The sequence below is a fragment of the Lactuca sativa genome, chromosome 4, assembly GCF_002870075.4.
Source record: "Lactuca sativa cultivar Salinas chromosome 4, Lsat_Salinas_v11, whole genome shotgun sequence".
NCBI classification, from domain to species: domain Eukaryota; kingdom Viridiplantae; phylum Streptophyta; class Magnoliopsida; order Asterales; family Asteraceae; genus Lactuca; species Lactuca sativa.
The window spans coordinates 373,590,203-373,613,373 of NC_056626.2; the positions used below are offsets into that span (position 1 = coordinate 373,590,203).

Below are 23,171 nucleotides of genomic sequence, written 5' to 3' on the forward strand. Positions count from 1 at the left end.
TATATATATATATATATATATATAGAGAGAGAGAGAGAGAGAGAGAGCTAGGTTCAAATGTTTTTAGCAACTATTGTGTGCATGAATGCACCAATAGGAAATTAGGAAAAAATAAATCATTAAATAAATCATTTAAGGGTATTATAGTAATCTTTGCAGAGTTAATTATGGTAGATTAACAACAATTCCATATATCACACAAGAAGCAAAGATAAATATAGAACATTAGCCGTACATTGATTCAATCGGCGCCCTGCACTGGGCATCTATCTTCCTCCTCAACTACCATCTTCACCAACTGTTCTTCACCACCCGTTTATGTTTCTGCTCAGCCTTATCTCATCTATCACTTCGCTTCCATTTCCATTTTTTGAAACACAATCCAAGAAACAGACCCACCATGGAAAACGATGCTGACAAATGCTTTCAAGAATTGATTTTGAGGGTGGACTACCTGTTTACCGAATACTACCTAGATCGATTCAAGGGATGAAGACCGATCTCCACCTGGTGAGTTGCCTGGTGTGCTCGAAACCCACATATACCTCAAGAAGACCAGAACCCACCATCTCCCTTCACTCGATGCAGATCATAACCATTCATGTTCGTTCGTTTGATGCAGAATGACTGCACCAAAAATCATAAGGTACACTTTATAAACCAATCTAATATCACATTATAATCTTGATTCTCTTCTGATGGATTTCAGTCATACCATTTATTTGTTGATAATAATATAAGTTTCTCAGGAAGTGTTTTTAGTTATCCAAGTCCTTTTTTTCTGAACACCAAGTGTTCGACTAAATGCCTAAATGAAGATTTACTTTGTAATTTGTCACTTGTCCATTAAAAACTATTTTCTATGGTCCTAAGTGAATTGTTACTGAGTTTAGATAGTTCTTATATTTTGAGTAATGGTTTTGTTTTTACTTGTTCAAATAGTTGTTTACCTTTCAATTATGTTTGGTTCAATTATCAATTTATGTTTGTGTAAAGTGCATTAATCTTGTTTGGTTCAATTCTCGCATCATATGGATATATAATTTCAATAGGCCTAATTAAAAGAATGATCATGAAATTAATGTATGTTATCTCATCTCATGAAAATTGAGTAAGTAATTGTGTTGTTGATTTGTAACTTACAGGTAAACCATTGAAGGAGTACAAACAAAGAAAGTATGGGCAATATTCTACCAGAATGTATACTATGTAGTCTTCCATATTCTATGTATATACTTATGGGGTTGATTTCATATGCCAACACAGTGAATTAATTTTGTTTGATTTCATATACCAACATAGTAAAGGCTTAATATCATATGTCAATATAGATTGGTGAAAGCTACTCATCTTGTTCTATAAAATTGCTTAAAAAGGTAAGTAATTTGTTTGTGTATTATTTTGGTTCAATTTGTGATTTTGAATTCCAATTTCTATTCTCCCTTGTTATTGTATATTTGGAATCTAAAATTATATTAGCAATAAATATGATACTTTTGAATGTATTCTAGGTATTTTGTCAGAATATATTCTGCTAGAATAAAATATATGTATTCTGCCAGAATATATTCTATGTATTCTAACAGAATATATAAAGTGATAGTTAATTGCAAGCACCATGTTTTTAACCATTATTAGTTTTTATAGTATTTGTGATAGGAATGGTTGGAAGAATGTGTTGAAGACCTAATAGGAATAACTTGAAGAATGAATAAAGTTTGATCATACCCACATTTTAATAATGTTGTTATTTTTTAAGAATTTTATTCATTTTTGTTAACATTCTTTTAAAATATGTATAATTATAGTAAAATGTATAAGACTTTTAGTCTATAAGAATATGTATGAATTTGTATTTAAGTTTAGATGTATAAGAATATATTAGAATGTTGTTATTTTTCAACCTTGGATTCAAAAACTTTGTTATTCTTCAATAATATTCTAATAGAATAAAATTCTGAAAGAGGATTATTCTAACTAAAAAAACATTCTGACAGAATAAAATCGATTATATTTACAAATTATGTTAGAGTTAAAACTGAATTAATTAAAAAAATCATATTTTTAAAATTAGGAGAATTAATTATTCATAAATATCCGAAAATTTTCTTTTATAATTGTAGTTAATTGTCCAAAATACCCTTTTGCTAAAATTTGTATGATTATATGGTACATGCTATCTCATTGTAATATCATACACTCTCAAATCATGTCCATTGATGAATTCCATCCGTTGGTCCAGATTTGTGCATTTTGGCACACAATAGTTAGTAAATACAAAATAACCTAACTATATATATATATATATATATATATATATATATATATATATATATATATATATATATATATATATATATGTAACACCCGAAATCAGAAAGGTCAAGAAAGGAAAGGAAAAACCCTAAGTTGAAGAGGGTTGACTCGTCGAGTCCAGGGAGAAACTCGGCGAGTCGGAGCGGGATCCGGGTGTAAAGCAATTGACCGACTCGGCGAGTCAGGTCTGGGTTTGGAAACCCTAATTTCGGGACTTGGTACCCTATTTAAGCATCTTATTCTCTTTCCTAGGGCTCAGTTGCGGCCCTATAGTCCAGAACCAGAAACCCTAAGCCTCCATTGTTGCTCATTCAAGTTTTCTTGCCATTTTGGGTGATTTGAAGGAAGAAGGAAGAAGGCACACATTGGGGATTCAAGAATTGGCAGTAGATCCAGAGTTTGTGAGGTCTTCCAGAGCATTTGAAGGTAATGAGTCGTGACCTTCCCTCTTTTGTATTTAGATCAACCTTCATCATAGGATTTGGGGCTTTTAGGGCAAGTTCTTGAGTCATTTCGAGTTAGAAGCCCAGATCTGAAGTTGCTACTTCAAATCTATGTGTATCTTGGCCTAGAGAATCATAAAGCATCAGTTTATGGGTTGATTGTTGAGCCCCTTTGTCTCAAACCCTAAGTTTATGGTATTTGGTGCCTAGATCTCCTTCTCTACACGTAAAGTTTGCAACTTTACGTGGGGAATAGGCTTGGGAAGGGTAGATCTGCGGTATGGAGTCCATGCATGACTCAAAAGTCCTCTGCATGTATGAAGATCTGAATAGACTCGGCGAGTCCTTCGAGTGGACTCGGCGAGTAGCTTGAAGGTGAGGAGGAACTTGACGAGTGAGATGAATAGCTCGTCGAGTCAGATGAAGTTAAGCATGAACTCGGCGAGTTGGAAGAACAACTCGACGAGTTGGTTGAAGATTGCCTTGGACTCGGTGAGTCTATTAGTGGACTCGGCGAGTCAGGTCGCGAAACCCCAAACCCTTCGAGTTGAGACTCGAATCAGTGAGTCGGGTGGTGACTCAGCGAGTTGGTCAGGACAAGACTTGGAACTAGCTGGACTCGGCGAGTCATAGACTGACTCGGCGAGTCGAGTCGCGAATAGAAAGACCCTGAGCATATGAACTCGGTGAGTCATTAGGAGGACTCGGCGAGTAGGGTTGACCGGGAAGGTTGACTTTGACCAAGATTTTGACCTTGACCAGAGTTGACCTAGTTGACCTTTGGAGGTCAGTTGGACTAAGTGTTATATGGATATTGACAGCTCCGAGAGCTAGAGGAACAGCGGTTCAGGAGATTGTCGAGTAGCAGCCAGAGGTTTATCAGCAGAGCTCAGCAGTTCAGGTGAGTTTTCTCCCAGTAGGAACGAGTCTAAGGCCACAATGCCGGCCCGTTTAGCTAGCAGTAGTAACCGGATTTTGATCCGATGCAGTAGTTAGCATGTTTGATGCCTTCGTGGCTCAGACAGGATTTATGTGTGTTCATGCTAGTAGATATGATTATGATATGTTCAGTCAGCTTCGGACTTCGGTCCGATGTAGGGGACGAGGTCCCAGTCAGCTTTGGACTTCGGTCCGATGTAGTAGTTAGTATGTTTAATGCCTTCGTGGCTCAGACAGGATTTATGTGTTTATGCTAGTTGATATGTTTATGCTATGTTCAGTCAGCTTCGGACTTCGGTCTAATGTAGGGGACAAGGTCCCAGTCAGCTTCGGACATCGGTCCGATGTAGGGGACAAGGTCCTAGTCAGCTTCGGACTTCGGTCCGATGTAGGGGACAAGGTCCCAGTCAGCTTCGGGCTTCGGTCTGATGTAGGGGACAAGGTCCCAGTCAGCTTCGGACTTCGGTCCGATGTAGGGGACAAGGTCCCAGTCAACTTCGGACTTCGGTCCGATGTAGGGGGCAAGGCCCTAGTTAGCCCGGACTTCGGTCCGATGCAGTGGGCAAGGCCCAGTATGTGTTTTATATGTTATTGTGTGGTATGTGGTAGATTGGGGGAGCTCACTAAGCTTCGTGCTTACGGTTTTCAGTTTTGGTTTCAGGTACTCGGTTTTCAAAAGAGGAGCTCGGGAAGATTGCAGAGCACACACCATAGTCAGTTAGCCTGGGAATGTTTGACTCTGATAATGATATTATGTTTTGAATTTAATACTCGAAAGTTATGTTTGACTTATGATACGTTTTTATAAATCTAGTTTTAGTAATGTTTTAAAAGAAATTTTTAGTCGTAATTTTTGGGTCGTTACAATATATATATATATATATATATATATATATATATATATATATATATATATATATATATATATATATATATATATATATATATATATATATATACCTTTCCTGTTAAAAGATTTTTTTTTTTGAATTTGAGCCAAAATTAAATAATTAAGACTTTTCCTGTTCAAAAAATAAAAATTAGAACTAAAATGAAACTTTTCCGAAAATATTAAGACTTCTCTGACAATTTCCCCAAAATTAAACTATATATGTTTTATTTTTCATAAATATAACTAGAAATTTTACATTTATTATAACTTTTTTTTTCAATGTTTTGATAAGCTTTTTTGATATTTACTACTATATAAAAGATTCTATAAAACATTTTGAATAATCTAGAAAACATTGATATACATCACGAGCAATAAAACAAGATATAATTGGCAAGTGTGATAACACGTTTCCAAAATCTAACACATTTGTAATGTATGCAATCCACTATTATGTAATTTCTGAATTAATATCAGTAGCTATTTAACTATGATTAATTTGGAATACCTGAAACTGTTGAATTCTTCATTGACGATTTCTTGTGAGAAGAAGCAATACACACATCACTTGCAATGGAAGAAGATACATCATCATCATCATCATCGGAGGTTGATAAACATAAACAGATTCAACCACGTTAACAGCCACTTTCATGTCATTATTGTAGCAGTAACCTCCATTTGCAATGAAGTAGTATGTCTTTGGTTGAGTGAGCTTAATCACGTCGCTTCCAAAACCTCCGGTGAAGTTGAAGATGATTCCTTCATCTGAACAGTTTTCGTAGCTCGTTTCATTCACCTCCAACACCGTGAACATCTCCTTGTTGTATACGAAATCTGCGCCAGAGATTAATTTAAACAGAAAATCAAAACAGATCGGTTAATTGGAGGTGTTTTAGAAGAAGAGATCTAAAGAAATTAAAACTCTGTGTAAATCAGAGAAACAGAAAGCTTACGGAGCCAGTCGCCGACGTAGAACGTCTGTTGAAGAGACCAATCAGTGTAGTTATGATTCGGTTTCCACAATTCCTTCCCGCCGATCAGATGACACACCGTACTTCTACAGCTCACGGATGTTAACATCGCTGCCGCCACCGCCACCGCCAGCAGAACCACCGTCTTCAGCCAAACGACGCCTCCTGATCTACTCATTGTTACAGGAATCTTCTTCAAGCAACGATCACACACACTCTCTCACATACATTTATAACAGTATAACACACACAGAGATAATGAGAGCGACGGAGGTTATATATAGCCCCATAAAGTTCGGAAAGAAGGTCAAAATATATGGGTTACAAGGACCACCGGTTCAGGTTAGCGAGAGACGTGTAAAAAAAACATCACACTCAGGCCATGCTACCACCATTGTTTCTCTGTACCACTACATTATATTTTTGAATTATTAATAATTATATGAAACATTATTCTTTTAGCTAGTAAATGTTTCAAAAATAAAATGAGTATTATTTTTTGTTTTTTCATTGGTAATATATAGATGATCATATTATAAAGTATGCGACACAAAATTAAAAATAGGCCATACGTAATTAGTAAATGGTCTCTTTAGTTTACAAAAAAAATCAATATCTCATATATAAACGTTAAATATCTAATAAAGTCATCAGGAATGGTACTCAAGTGATCTCTCGTATAGAGTTGTGTTCACAACATATGAAATTATATGAGAAAACCGCCTAATTCGATCTTATTCATTGATACAAATCAATGGTCTTGATTGGTAGGGGCCATGGATTTTATAGATGAATCGTTTAATAATCGTTTTAAATGTTACTCATTTGTTTTTGGGACCAAATGGTCTACATTCGTATAACTTGAAAAACGAAACATAATCCGTTAATCCTAATGCTATAATTCTTTTTTGCAACATGTTATTCTTTAAATGGATGGTTTTTTCAGTTTAAAAACCGAACGTACCACGACGTATTTAGTCGAATTAATCAACCAAAAATTAATATATAATTGTAAAAAATACAATATTCTTTTATGCTGCACTTTTTATAAAATGAAGTGTGGCATAATTAATCTTCGGCAAAAGAGTCACTACTACTGCATTCATGTGAAATAAAAGATACAATTGTTTTTATTTTGTTATATAAATTTTTTTGGTAGGAACACAATTTTTTTTAATTTGTATATTTTTTTTGGCGAAACAAAAAACAAACTATTAGATGAATAAAAAATAACATAATTCACAAAAAAATCTAGAAAAAAATGTCTCGATAATTGATTTTTACGATAATTTTCTTCTTATTTACTAAAATTGTCCATTATGAAAGTGTTTTTGGGGGTTATTTTTTTATTTTTTATTTTTTATATTTTTTTTGTGTGTGTGTGAATTATATTACTATTGATTTATCTAATGATTCATTTTGTTGGTTTGATAAAAAAAAATATGCATAGAAAAAACTTCTTCCTTCCTACAAAAAAAATTTCATTCTTATTTTATCCAGATTCAATAAATGGCAACATATTGTTTTTTATTTCGCAAATAAAATTAAACTATGTTTTAATGTTCACAAATATATAAACAATATATATATATATATATATATATATATATATATATATATATATATATATATATATAGAGAGAGAGAGAGAGAGAGAGAGAGAGAGAGAGAGAGAGAGAAAGAGAGAGAAAGAGAGAGAGAGAGAGAGAGAGAGAGAGAGAGAGAGAGAGAGAGGTTCAAATAAGAACTACAAAAGACTGAAAACCCTAAGACCCCCATTAGTTAGTAAATATTTACATGATATTCTTATTAAAGATGTGAAAATATATGTTTTTTCTCTTTTTGATACAAAAATGGCAAAATTGTAATTTTTGCAGTATAATATTTTCATTCTTATATGCTATCATATTTGAACACAAAACTTATATAAATTACAAGTTTATACAGTCAATTTATAGTTTAATTCACAAAATTCACAACTTAATACAAACCAATTTACAATAATTCACAAACTCAAAGAAAGCAAAAATTTAAACTCTACTACTACCACCACCATATGCTGCCACCAACCACCGGTACCAACATCACAACCATAATTTTCTTCTTTATCAGGTTTGTAATAAAGTAATACATTAATAACTTAAATAGTACATTCACAGTCTAATAAAACCATTTATTTAACTCATTTTGAATTTAATGCAAAACTATTATTAAAATTAATATATTCTTACATACTTATATAACACAAAAAATAAATATATTCAGAAGAAAATTAACAAACAAATTTATACATAAATCATTCATATTTTAAATTATGAATTTAATATATTAAATTGTGAATAAAATTCACATTATTTCAAAAGCAACCAAAAAAATTATAAAAAAATCACAGCTTAACGTTAATTTATTCACAACTTAATATAATCAATTTATAATTTAATACACAAATTTCACAGCTTAATATAGTTAATTCATAGTCTAAAAAGAAAATTCACAATTTGGTGCAGTCAATTCACAATTTAAAACACAAAAATCACAGTTTACTACACAAAATTCTTAGTTTAATACACAAAAAGTATGCATCCACAACCATATTTTCAACTTAACACTCTTTATATAGTCAATTCAAAGATTATACACAAAATTCATAGCTTAATACAAATAACTTCATACTTTCATACGCATAATTCAAAGCTTAATTAATCTAGTCAGTTTACAGTTCAAACCGAAAATTTACAGCTTAATGCAATCAATTGGTAGTTCAAAAAGAAAAATCAAAGCTTAATGCAATAAGTTTACAGTTTAAAACACAAAAATCACAGCTTAGTACACTAAATTTACATTTTAATACACAAAAAGTAATATTCACATCCATATTATCAACTTAAAACACTTATTACAATTTATACACAATTTAATATAGAAAATTCACAAACTAGTATAATAAATCAAAGTTTAATTCAAAAAAAATATGCATTCACTACTTAATAGGAGTTAAAACTAAGATTAACAAAATTATAAGACAAATGAGAGATCAAAACATAAAATTCACACTTTAACAGAAAAAAAAAAAACAAAACTAAAAATAGTTTAGGGTTTTCTTTCATAGTATTCACTATTTAAAACCATATCAAATCACTCATTCACAGTTAAAACGAACTTTAACATAACTAAACTATAGTTGTTGAAACATTAAAAATTATAATTCACAGCTTAAAAAAATAAACTCACATTATTCGAGAAAACAACACATATTTTAAATTTTAATTCACAGTATAACAACCATCAAACATAAACCGTGAATAACAATTTGATGCATGTGTTATAACAAATAAGAAAAAAAAAGCATGGATCCACAACTTAACAACAGAAAAAACTATGATTAACAAAAATAACAATAAATGAGATATTAAAACATTAAATTCACAACTTATAAGAACGAAAAAAATAAAAATAAAAAATCGACATACCTGATGTGTTTCACTGGAGGTCAGAGAGAAAGAGACGAAGAAGGTGGCAGTGTTGAAACATATTTAAGGTGGTGGAACTACCATTAGCTACCGATACCACTATTATAGCTTCAGATATATGCATGAAATAGCACACCATAAACATGATCTAGAAAAATCGAACCATACACACCAGATCTAACTAGATTTGAACATGATATCGACAGTAAGAAGTTGTGGTGTGACATCAGTGGTGGAAACGAAGTTGACGGTGATGACAGTTGTATCAACTCTGACCAAATCGTACCAGAACTAAGATGTTTTGCGTTTTAGAGAGAGAAAGTGAAGTTGAAACAATTTCGTGACTCTAGATCTTAGACCAGGTGGCGATAGACGGTGGATATGGAAGTATTTTCATCAGATCTTGTCAGATACGTGTTTCTGTTGGTGGTGACAGTGATAGACGAACGTGGTGGTTATCACTGCTCGCCGGAGCTCATAAATCCGGAGGAGAAAATGGTAGATCTAAATACGAACATCGTAGATCTGAAGATGAAAATCATACAGCTGAAAACTAAAGTCGTAGATCTAAAGCTGAAAATTGTATATTTGAAGCTGAAATTATAGATTTGGAGCCAACCGGAGCTTGTGGATCTGATGGCGGTGGTTCGCCGACGGTAGGAGGCGGCGACGGTATGCTCACGATAGGAGGCGGCAACAATAGGGGGTGGTGGCTGGTGGAAACTAGTGGCAATGTTTATGTCTTCTTCAAGTTTGAGATGAGATAGAAGATAGAGTTTGTGTAGTGTGTAAATCTGACATAATAAAAGATGAAAGTGTTATTAGGAGAGTTTGAGAGGGTTTGTAAAGTTTTCTTGCAAAATAAGTTTGAAAGAATGGACCAAAATAAGTGGTTCCTATAGTTCTTAATCTTTTCTGGTTCTCATTTGAATCTTTACCTATATATATATATATATATATATATATATATATATATATATATATATATATATATATATATATATATATATATATATATATATATATATATTGCATCATGTTAATCTTTTTAAATGGATAGTTTTTTCTTCGATTCAAACATATATATCATGACGCCTCCAGATCTACTCATTGTTCCAGGAATCTTCTGTTGGATTAGTGTCTAAGCCCGTAACCATATTAGGTAAGTACTTGACCCGGTTGTGCATGGTCCTTTTGGGTTGCCTTCACCAAAGCAACATGATAGGATGATTAATAAATAAAGAGGTTATTATGATTTATTAATATGTTATAAGAATAATATATTAAAGGAGAAATCATATTTGTTTAATTAATATTGGTCAATAATTAATTAAGAATTAATTTTGTGATCAAATGTAATTAATTAAACTACAGGGGCTGAATTGTAATTATGTGATAGTTGCAAATTAGGGCAATGGACGCCCTAAGGGAGAGGTGGACGAATTCAAGGGGATAAGACCCTAGAATTCGTCCAAGGATAGGTTTCTAGACTTATCTTATGGATTGCTTGGTGGGCAAGCAACTAGATAAGGATAAGGGAAATCGGCCACTTGATTCTAAGAAGCCTTAGAGCCGATTTCTAGCCTCTCCCCTTTCTCTCTCTTGCCTCTCCATTTGCTTGTGGTGTTTGTGAGCCATTAGAGGTACTGTACTTGTGGTACTTGCTTTCCAAGACAAGAGATTGAAGAATTGTGTTGTTATTGCAACATAACAACAAGAGGTATGTAATCACTTCTAGTTTATATAATTTTCGAAATATATACATGCATGCTAGGGTTCTTCTTGTGTTCATAAAGTTGTGTATCTAATAGACAAAACATAGATCCAAATCTAGGGTTGCACACACACATAGGATTGTTTGTATAAAACCCATCAGTCGTATCAGAGCCTTTGGTTGAATTGTTTTCTATTAGTATTATACAATTGTATGCATTTGACACTTTAGGGTTTATGGTCAATAAACCCTAGGAGTCAAGGATTTCGATTTTAGGGCTCTTGAACCCTTGTGTTCGAAATTTTGAAGGGTTTTCAAACCCGTTTCCTTGTTGCCCAAGATTTCGAGATCTAGGGTTTGCAAACCCTAGATTTTCGAGATTTGCCTCCTCCCCAAGATAAGTCCCAAAAATTTAGGGATTTGGATAATCCCATATCCTATAATTATCCTTTAATTGTTAAATATGGTAATTAAAGATTTTGAATTAACCCCTCCCATATTTTTGAAATTTAGAGGGATAAAAGGGATTAGGATAAAATTAATTGTTTAATTTAAAACAATCCTTTATGATTTAGTAATTAAAATTAATTGTTTAATTTAGATAATTATTAAATCAAGAGTTTTAATATTTAAAATTTTAAATTTATAAGTTATAAATTTCGAAAAAAATTTTAAATTGAAATTAAAACCCTAGTATTTTTAAAATGTTTAAAATACACCATATACTATTATATTATTACAAGATTAATATATATATATATATATATATATATATATATATATATGTGTGTATGTGTGTGTGTGTGTATAACTACAATGCTAGTCTTACCGTTAGTAGGCCTCATTCACGAAGCCAATCTATAAGGGGGTATAAGGTTATGGCCTATAAAATGGATGTTTAATGGGTATCCACTCTTATCCATCGCTTCCTTGATTGGTGGAGGGTCGTTAGCCGAACGGGTAAGATAGGGCAATCCTCTCTTCATTAATAATTATAATGAAACTACATAAAGTAACTGAACGTTTTTACAAAATTCCCAATCCTAGTTACTTTAGGCAAAAGTGAATTGATGCAAGCCCATGAAATTACACTTTGCACCCTTGCTAAGAAGTTAGTGGAGCGTGTGTGGTTAACCGGCACACTAATTGGTTCTAATCAAAGGTGGCAAAGTGTGACTCATTGTTTGTCATAGTTCGATGGAGCGTGTATGGTTAACTGGAACATTGAATAGGTGACTGTAACAATGAGGGCACCATGTATATTTGCATGGTTATTCACACCCACTTTGTGATCCTCGGCATCCCAGTCACAAACAAGAGGGGCATACCAAGATTTAAACATGCCATTGAAAAGTTCAATGAATCTCAAAATATAGGAATTCTCAATATATTTAAAACCTAAGCCTTATGTTTTTCATGGTGAAGAATTAGTGATTCGTCATTCACTTACCTCCAAATTATTTGCATGTTGGATTACGACATCCCTTTTCTAATGTGTAAATAATGTTGTTGGATCCTAGCCCTAATTTCTCATTTTGGGTGTTTAATTAGGGATTCAATTCTAATCAAACTTTATTCCTTTCTATTTGCAGATGTCTAACGCAAACGCAAACAACGCTGCTGCTGGTTCATTCTCGCTAATGAGCCTATGTCAAAAGGTGACATTCGACGGATCGAATTTCAAGGAATGGTAAAATACATTCGCATGATTGTCTGCTACGAGGACAAAGAATATGTCCTCGACGAGAAGCTTGAAAAGATTAATCCGGAAATCGCTACTCCCGAAGAAATGGCCGTCTTTGAGACCCATGAGCGTGATGCAACGAAATTCCATTGCATTATGTTGGCCACTATGAATCTTGAACTCCAAATGTCCTATGAGGACATGTATCCCTATGAAATGCACCAAGATTTGCTAGAGAGGTACCACCAAAGCGCAAGGCAAGAGCGCTACGAGATCATCACCAACATGATCATCGCTAAGATGGGAAGTGGAGAATCCCTTACCTCGCATTTGCAAAAGATGCAAAGGTATGTTGATCGTCTTTGCAAGTTAAATGTTAACTTTGGGGAAGACTTGGCTATCGACATCATTCTCCACTTGTGACATCCCCATTTTCACGACCAGAAAAGACCGATTTTGTTTATGCTTTATAAAAATCAGAGTAACTTCTTTTAATAAAAATGTTGCGAAATTTGTTCCCAGAAAAACATGATAATCGCGTTATCAAAGCATTTCTAAAGAAATATATTTTTATTCACTTTTAAAAACATTTGGGATGTCATCGTCAATACAGAAACATAAGCATAAACAGAACTTACATTTATTTACACTAGTGATCTACATCTCTTTTAAATCTCTCAGTGTAATGTGACTTCATATCGACACCTGTGATACAAATAAACTGAGTGGGTCAGGTTGGGAAACCTGGTAAGTACATAGGGTTTTCAACCCACAATAATATAATTATTATCTTTTAACAATCAAACAATCAACCCAATTACCCATCCCCATTATCTTCTTTATTCTTAAGGATCTACCCTAAGAACCAGCTATTTCTCATTCATTCATTCCTAAGGATCATCCTAAGGAAACAACATGAAGTCCATTGTTGCCAATGACACTTTGGTCAAGCGCAGATGCTAATCTTGTCACTTAGGCGCAGCTGCCAGAATTGGGACATTTCCTATGAGGCGCTTCTGCCGGTATTGACCTTTTAACGCCACTGTCATGGTCATAAGGCTCCCTATTAGGCGCAGCTGCCGATACTGTCCTTAGAGCGCAGCTGCTAGGACGTTTACCGTAGATCTAAAACATCTACGGGTTGTGGCACAGCTGCCAGTGTCATCTATAGGGTACTAGGTCCACTGATGCCAATGTATACCTATAGGGCACTAGGTCCATGCTACTAATCTTCTTCTATTTCAGCTTTTATCCCTCATCATTCATCTACCCATGTTTTACCCAACATATCTTGTAGATATAAAATACTTTATACAGTTTACATCATTTAAACATGTATAAAAATCTTTCACCAGCATAGACAGCAAGTATTCAGACAATATGCACACATAGCACGTAAATTTATAATAAAATACTTCATATCTATGTGTAAGATGAAAGGGACCATACACTCACAACACGTAATATACATTAAATATTTCATATCTATGTGTAAGATGAAAGTAACTATGCACTCACTTGAGAAGGTGGTGACTCAGTACTCGAACAACGCTTCGTTTACTTCAAAATAATTTCCTTCGACGAAACCTAGTATTATTACCACTAGATTTTAGTCTAATATTTACCGTGACTAATTATTAGTCTTATTATTATTATTATTATTATTATTATTATTATTATTATTATTATTATTATTATTATTATTATTATTATTATTATTATTATTATATAAGCGTTTAAACAATACTTTCCAACCACTATGTACAGACAGGGGCCAGACATAAAACACCGGAGGGCAGGACCATTTTGGCGTATAACACTTCTGAAATCCAACAACCCTATGCGGCCCTTTAAACCAGATTCCCCGTACCGCGAGTAGTTAAAAAGATATTATAACGACACTTATATAAGTCATAATAATAGCTCAAATATTTATTATAAATTTATAATAACAATACTAATTTTAAATATAAACTATATTTTAAAATAGGGTAAGCATAACTTACTTACAAGGGGATTTTAGCTAGGAGTTGGGCTCTGCAGGGGCAGAACTTCGTCGCTGAATCTTTCTAAGAAAGATTCGTGCAGTGCTCCAGCGCTCACCTTACTATACTAAACTACAGAAAGAGAAGTCGAATCACGAGGGACCGAAATGCTCGGGGGATAAGGAGAGAAAGACTCTTGAATCAAGAGAATGGTGCAAGAAATATGAGAGCCCAAGCCTCTTATTTATACTAATTGAATTTTCAAAAACTACCACCCATAATTACTTAATGACCTTTTAGTTATATAAACAACTAAATACCCCTCTATAATACTATTTTAAATGGATTTAATGATATTTGTACTAAACTAATGTCGAAAGAACTCAACATTAGTCTTATAATGACCGCATCGTCGATACCTTTCTAATGATATATACATATGTATATATATGTGTACGTATACATGATTTATACTTTATTTTAATACGTAAATATGCTATTATAATTTGTAACTCGTTCATACGAACTCCGTTTTTGATGTTCTTTATATCCACGCGTAGGTGGAGACGTACTCTACAACTTTTGTTTAGACTCCGTCGGCTAATTTTGAATTTATTTTTAAAGTTATATTTTTAATAGGCCGGGACATGATTGGTCCGTTAAAATCTCATAACTTCTTCATCCGATGTCCATTTTTGTCTGTCTTTTTATCGTTACGCTACTAATAATGAGATCTTCGATTCTCGTTTAGGTTGTGTCGGCTAAAAATGAATCGATCTAAAATTCGAATTTCGGGCTGTACACCGCTAATCCGAAACTTCGAAAAATCATAACTTCTTCATACGAAGTCAGATTTGGGCGTTCTTTTTTTCGATGTTCTTAGTTTAACATATTCTACGACTTTCGTTTAGAGCGCTAAGGCTAAATCTCGCTCTATCATAAATTTACTATTTACGCTTCCCGGTGTCGTGCCGGTTCCGACGCGAAACTTCGACGGGTCATAGCTTCTTCGTTATAACTCGGATTTCGGCGTTCTTTATACGTACGGAAACCTTGTGACATATTCTACAACTTGGTTAAGATTATTTACTCTAAATAATCTTTTTGTCGAAAAGTCGTTTTCGACCCCTATTGCCTCTAAATTGACTAGCCCGGATCTGCGGGCGTTACAATTATCTCCCCCTTAGGATGATTACATCCCGGAATCATCAACGAAACAGGGCTCGTATAATGACTCCATACGTCATCTCTTCATCGTAGGTAATAATTATAACTTCTATATTCCTTCAAGTCTATCTCTTAGACTCATTGACTGTAAGCAGTACTCGATCGTGCACCTGCTCTCTACCTCAGGCTAGACTCCAAATTATGACCTATCATCATGTGATGCACGTTTAGACTCAGGTCTCTTAGAGTTAAATTCTAAAACAGACTATGCCTTCCTTCATGTTCTAATGTGATATAATCACACTTTAACATGTAGCGTTTCTAGCTACCAACTTTTTTTAACAACGAACACGATACTTCTATTGATCGCTTTGATTTCAATTGTTTGGTTTAAGTCGGACACTACATCGAACTTGGTTCCCTGAACCACGCAACATACTCATCGTAGTCGGACTCAATTCGATATGACCACTAGGGTGGGAATATCAACAATCTTTTTAGTCATTACCGAAACGATGGTAATGACATACTTGAATAAAACAGAATCAGTTACTAGCTTCTTGGTAACCTTGTGCCTTTCTCTGATCCAAGTGTGAGTCCTGTGCTTCCGGTAGTATAGGCCTCTACTACCATTCACACCTACTCATACTCATCTCAAGTATTGTCCCGCAGTTTTCCAAGTCACCACACAAGAAAATCACATAACAGCTTAACACATCAAATATCAAAACGAAGGTTTTTTTTTATTATTATTCCTCGAAACTATTACATAGGTGTTCAAGTTCACCCTAGACTATGCCTCTAACAGGCTACATCATACGATTCTATGGCTACTTCATAACTCGATCCTTGGATGTCAAGCCGTCACTCCTGAATCCTCGCATTGTCATCTGCTTCGTCAAGGATCATTTGAAATGCTCTCGCCTTTGGCTTTGGCGACACATTTGGATTTGTAGCCCCCTTTCTCTTTGGGCAATCTTGCCTGAAGTTCTCTTCCTCATTACATTCGTAACACACCCTTTTATTGAATTTACACTCGTTGGCATAATGCCCATGCTTCCAACACTTGAAACAAGTTACTTCCTCACCGCATTTTCCAGAGTGTTTCTTTTTGCACTTCTCGCACCATCTTTCTTCACTCCCTCCTCCTCTAAACTTCCTGGTACTGGATTTGCTTCTCTCATCGGGCTTCGCAGACCCCTCAAATTTCCTATTTTCGCCAACCTTGGTCTTGTTGGCGACTCTTCCCTTGATCATCTCCTCAACCGACTTGGCAACCCAGATAGCTGCCTCCAACGTAGGTGCCTGACGCACTGGCACTGCATATTCCCATGGAAGTCCTTTTGCGTACTTGTCAATTTTCATTAGCTCATCCGGAACAAGACGTAAGGCGAACTCCATCTTCTCTGTGAAGTTGTTGGTGTATTCATTAACAGACATGCTTCCTTTCTTTAAGGTAAGGAATTGGTTTTCTAGATCGAGCAGATTTTGAGCTGAGCAGTACCTACGTTTGAATTGCACCAGAAATTCTGCCCATGTCAGTTGCAGGGGCTCATTGGGGATCAACGTCTTTCCCAAGGTATTCCACCATCGTACAACGCCTCCTCGAAACTGACGCACTGCAAATGTGGTCTGTTGTTTTCCCTTGCAACCGCACGTCATGAAAGCTAATTCCATCTCCGAGATCCAATCCATGACCCCGATCGGATCCTCCTTTCCAGTGAAAGTCGATGGCTTGCAAGTCAGAAAATCCTTGTACTTGCATCCATTCCTCTCGACTTCGTCATCTTGGTTGTTTTGTCGAACTATTGGTGGGTTGACTTGACCAACAGTCCCACTATAGTTTCCTTCCTCAGTCTGCCCTTCGTTCAACTCGGGCTGTTCGATCTGAATAGTGGCTTCCTCTTGATTTTGCTGGAGCAAACGTCTAGTTTCCTCCATTTGACAATCCAACATCGCTTGGATCATCGCTTGCACTCCGGCCATTGTGACTAGCTCAACAGCGGCTTCCATCACCGATATTTGCTCAATCACTGGGGGTTGGTTTCTGTTCCCATTTGCATTCACGTTTTCGCTACGGGTCCTTGCCATCTTGATCTATACATCGAATAAGGTGAATTTAGATCTTTATTTAGGAATGATGTTCAAATCGTCCTTATCACCCCGAAACGTTTACATGCTAGTTTTAATATCGTAGTCGTACGTTTAGAATCCTAAACACATAAGGTTTCCAGATCCGGTCGGCAACAGACCATAGATCCGAACAAATAATAGCATATCAGGCACAAAGCGTTTAGCACATAAAAGCATTTTAGGCATAATTCCTAAAATATTCTAGTGCTCACACCTCACAATCATCGCTTAGCATTCTAAGTTTAAGTCTAGAAATAAATCCATATTCCTAGTTCGCTTAAACTAATGCTCTGATACCAACTGTAACATCCCCATTTTCACGGCCAGAAAAGACCGATTTTGTTTATGCTTTATAAAAATCAGAGTAACTTCTTTTAATAAAAATGTTGCGGAATTTGTTCCCAGAAAAACATGATAATCGCGTTATCAAAGCATTTCTAAAGAAATATATTTTTATTCACTTTTAAAAACATTTGGGATGTCATCGTCAATACATAAACATAAGCATAAACAGAACTTAAATTTATTTACACTAGTGATCTACATCTCTTTTAAATCTCTCAGTGTAATGTGACTTCATATCGACACCTGTGATACAAATAAACTGAGTGGGTCAGGTTGGGAAACCTGGTGAGTACATAGGATTTTCAACCCATAATAATATAATTATTATGTTTTAAAAATCAAACAATCAACCCAATTACCCATCCCCATCATCTTCTTTATTCTTAAGGATTTACCCTAAGAACCAACTATTTCTCATTCATTCAATACTAAGGATCATCCTAAGGAAACAACATGAAGTCCATTGTTGCCAATGACACTTTGGTCAAGCGCAGCTGCTAATCTTGTCACTTAGGCGCAACTGCCAGAATTGGGACATTTCCTATGAGGCGCTTCTGCCGGTATTGACCTTTTAACGCCACTGTCATGATCATAAGGCTCCCTATTAGGCGCAGCTGCCAATACTGTCCTTAGAGCGCAGCTGCTAGGACATTTACCGTAGATCTAAAACATCTACGGGTTGTGGCGCAGCTGCCAGTGCTCATCTATAGGGTACTAGGAACACTGATGCCAATGTATACCTATAGGGCACTAGGTCCATGCTACTAATCTTCTTCTATTTCAGCTTTTATCCCTCATCATTCATCTACCCATGTTTTACCCAACATATCTTGTAGATATAAAATACTTTATACAGTTTACATCATTTAAACATGTATAAAAATCTTTCACCAGCATAGACAGCAAGTATTCAGACAATATGCACACATAGCACGTAAATTTATAATAAAATACTTCATATCTATGTGTAAGATGAAAGGGACCATGCACTCACAACACGTAATATACATTAAATATTTCATATCTATGTGTAAGATGAAAGTAACTATGCACTCACTTGAGAAGGTGGTGACTCGGTACTCGAACAGCGCTTCGTTTACTTCAAAATAATTTCCTTCGACGAAACCTAGTATTATTACCACTAGATTTTAGTCTAATATTTACTGTGACTAATTATTAGTCTTATTATTATTATTATTATTATTATTATTATTATTATTATTATTATTATTATTATTATTATTATTATTATTATTATTATTATTATTATTATTATATAAGCGTTTAAACAATACTTTCCAACCACTATGTATAGACAGAGCCAGACATAAAACACCGGAGGGCAAGACCATTTTGGCGTATAACACTTCTGAAATCCAACAACCCTATGTGGCCCTTTAAACCAGATTTCCCGTACCGCGAGTAGTTGAAAAGATATTATAACGACATTTATATAAGTCATAATAATAGCTCAAATATTTATTATAAATTTATAATAACAATACTAATTTTAAATATAAACTATATTTTAAAATAGGGTAAGCATAAATTACTTACAAGGGGATATTAGCTAGGAGTCGGGCTCTGCAGGGGCAGAACTTCGTCGCTGAATCTTTCTAAGAATGATTCGTGCAGCGCTCCAGCGCTCACCTTACTATACTAAACTATAGAAAGAGAAGTCGAATCACGAGGGACCGAAATGCTCGGGGGATAAGGAGAGAAAGACTCTTGAATCAAGAGAATGGTGCAAGAAATATGAGAGCCCAAGCCTCTTATTTATACTAATTGAATTTTCAAAACTACCCTCCATAATTACTTAATGACCTTTTAGTTATATAAACAACTAAATACCCCTCTATAATACTATTTTAAATGGATTTAATGATATTTGTACTAAACTAATGTCGAAAGAACTCAACATTAGTCTTATAATGACCGCATCGTCGATACCTTTCTAATGATATATACATATGTATATATATATATATATATATATATATATATATATATATATATATATATATCTATATGTATATATATGTGTGTGTGTGTACGTATACATGATTTATACTTTATTTTAATACGTAAATATGCTATATCCACGCGTAGGTGGAGACGTACTCTACAACTTTCGTTTAGACTCCGTCGGCTAATTTTGAATTTATTTTTAAAGTTATATGTTTAACAGGCCGGGACAGGATTGGTCCGTTAAAATCTCATAACTTCTTCATTCGATGTCCATTTTTGTCTGTCTTTTTATCGTTACGCTACTAACAACGAGATCTTCGATTCTCGTTTAGGTTGTGTCGGTTAAAAATGAATCGATCTAAAATTCGAATTTCGGGCTGTACACCGCTAATCCGAAACTTCGAAAAATCATAACTTCTTCATACGAAGTCAAATTTGGGTGTTCTTTTTATCGATGTTCTTAGTTTAACATATTCTATGACTTTCGCTTAGAGCGCTAAGGCTATATCTCTCTCTATCATAAATTTACTATTTACGCTTCCCGATGCCGTGCCGGTTCCGACGCGAAACTTCGACGGGTCATAACTTCTTCATTATATCTCGGATTTCGGCGTTCTTTATATGTACGGAAACCTTGTGACATATTCTAAAACTTGGTTAAGATTATTTACTCTAAATAATCTTTTTGTCGAAAAGTCGTTTTCGACCCCGATTGCCTCTAAATTGACTAGCCCGGATCTGCGGGCGTTACACCACTCCTTGCCCTCGTGCTACAACCAATTTAGGATGACCTACCACATGAAAAAAGAAGAAGTAACTCTAAGAAAACTCCAAGGACTCCTAAGGACTGCCAAGAGCAACCTCAAGGACAAATCTATTGCACCAACTCCCACTCCACCCGCTGCTCCTGTTTTGGCCATTGGGCAAGGAAAGGGAAAAAAGAGGAAGGCTCCTTCAAAAAGCCACCACAAGGGAAAGCCCCAAGATGGTTTCTCTACTAGTGGAACCAAATTCGCTCCTGCTAAGCCCAACTCAAACCCTAAGGAGGCAGAATGTCACCACTGCCACAAAATAGGACACTGGAAGAGAAGCTGCCCGGAATATCTGCAAGCCATCAAGGATGGGAAGATCAAGCCGTCCTTCACAGGTATTTACACAATTAAATCTAATGATTCATCACATGCTATTTCTTGGGGTTCTTGATACAGGATGTGGTTTTCACATATGTTCTGATTTGTAGGGACTAAGAAGAGATATGGATGTGGAGCGTGGAAGAGTAAATCTAATCACAGGGAACAGAAGATCGTCGCCTGTCACCAAGATTGGAGTGTATTCTCTAGCGCTTAGTAATGGATTAGGTCTAGATTTAAATAATTGTTGCTATTCGCTAGATACAACAAGAAACATCATTTCATTTCATGGTTTGTTTAGACAAGGATTTAGATATTCGTTTAATAATGAGAATGGTTCGATTTATGCTTATCTAAATGGTGTTTTATATTTTGAAGCATTGCCTTGTAATGGAATTTATGAAATTTTTATGATTGTAGATAACCTAGGAAATGATGTATTGTGTGTGGATTCTTCCAATAGTATGGATAAAGCATGCTTGTGGCATTGTCGTCTTGGACATGTCAACAAGAAACGCATAACCCAACTCTAAAAGGATGGAGTGTTGGAGTTATTCGACCTTAGGGACAATGACGTGTGCGAGTCTTGTTTACTTGGAAAGATGACCAAGTCACCCTTCACTGGCACTTGTGAGAGGGGTGAGGGTTTATTGGATCTCATACATACCGATGTGTGTGGACCCTTTAGATCCACCACAAGGGACGCGAACCGCTTCTATGTGACTTTCACCGATGATTATAGTAGATATGGGTATATTTACTTAATCAAGCACAAGTCAGAAACCTTTGAAAAACTCAAAGGGTTTAAACAAGAAGTGGAGAATCAATTGGGCAGAAAAATCAAGATGCTTCGATCTGATCAAGGAGGAGAGTACCTAAGTCTTGAATTCCACGACTATCTCAAGGAATGCGGAATAGTTGCGCAATTGACGCCGCCTAGAACACCGCAGTTGAATGGTGTGGCTGAGAGGCGTAATCGAACCTTGTTGGACATGGTTCGTTCCATGATTAGTCGTGCTTCACTATGTATCTCATTCTGCGGGTATGCCTTAGAGACTGTCGCCCATATCCTTAACTTAGTCCCTACAAAGAAGGTTACCAAAACACCTCACGAGATGTGGACAGGGAAAGCTCCCTCGTTGGCACAAATCAAGGTTTGGGGTTGCGAGGCTTTCGTAAGACGAGAGACTCACGAAAGGCTCGAACCTCGTAGTGAGCGATGTATTTTCATCGGCTACCCGCAAAAATTCTTTGGGCATCTCTTCTATAGACCGAGTGACAATGTTGTCTTTGTTGTGAGGAGAGGAGTTTTCCGAGAGCGAGAACTCATAAACCAAGGAGATAGTGTGTAAAGCCCCGTTTATTTATTAAATCAATAAATAAAATAATGAGCGAATAGTAGCCCTAAAATCGATAATTATTTAGCAAGGTGTTGATCTCGAGGAGCTAATCGTTATAATTTTAGAGATTTGGGGGTTAAAATGTTAACATGGCTAAAGTTTGAGCATTGGACCTTAAATGAAAAGAAATTGGCAAACAAGGTGTGTTTTTGTAAATTTTGGATTAGTTTTGTAAAGATTTTAGAAGTTAGGGGCTGTTTAGTAAATCCGGACCTATTATGAAAGAAATTTATGGATTCAGGGACTAAATGGTCATTTCTGGGGCTTAAATTGAAGAGATTTTATGGAGTAAGGGTTTGTTGGTAAAATTCGGAGTTAACTTGTAAAAAGTTTTATGGGCAGGGGTTAAAAGGGTAACTATTGGATTAAAGTTGAAAAGTTTTGGTAGAGATGGGGGCTGAACTCGTAGATTAGGAAAGAAGTTTGAAGGAGTACGGGTGAACTCGTCACCTTTTTGTGCAGCGTCCATATTTAAGCAAAAGCAAACCCTAACCCTTCTATGAAGCACCAGCCGCCACCCCACCTTATCACCCCCCGTCCAGCCGCCGCCTCTGTAAGACCATTGTGAACCACCAGCAAACTCCTTGCGACTCCGATGACAGGTACCGAGG

The 23,171-nt window shown here is 35.4% G+C and overlaps 1 protein-coding gene across 2 annotated transcripts; it reads right to left on the minus strand.

The window, feature by feature from the left end:
* Window positions 1–204: 204 nt before the first annotated feature.
* LOC111894018 (lamin-like protein) lies at window positions 205–5,836 on the minus strand. Of its 2 annotated transcripts, XM_052771450.1 has the most exons (3): window positions 5,547–5,836; window positions 5,099–5,427; window positions 205–627 (listed from the first exon to the last, which is right to left on the minus strand). In XM_052771450.1, exons 1-2 carry the CDS (start codon window positions 5,740–5,742, stop codon window positions 5,117–5,119), a joined length of 507 nt encoding a protein of 168 aa, XP_052627410.1. In that variant the 5' UTR covers window positions 5,743–5,836; the 3' UTR covers window positions 205–627; window positions 5,099–5,116. The 2 variants fall into 2 exon arrangements, with proteins under 2 accessions (XP_052627410.1, XP_023745854.1); XM_023890086.3 differs by lacking the exon at window positions 205–627 and having other exon boundaries at window positions 4,950–5,427.
* Between the last annotated feature and the right edge of the window lie 17,335 nt (window positions 5,837–23,171).

Coding starts and splice junctions, on each gene's coding strand:
- LOC111894018 (XM_052771450.1), bottom strand. CDS start 5,742: ATGAGTAGATCAGGAGGCGTCGTTTGGCTGAAGACGGTGGTTCTGCTG. Junction 5,428..5,546: donor CTACGTCGGCGACTGGCTCC/GTAAGCTTTCTG, acceptor TCTCTGGCGCAG/ATTTCGTATACAACAAGGAG.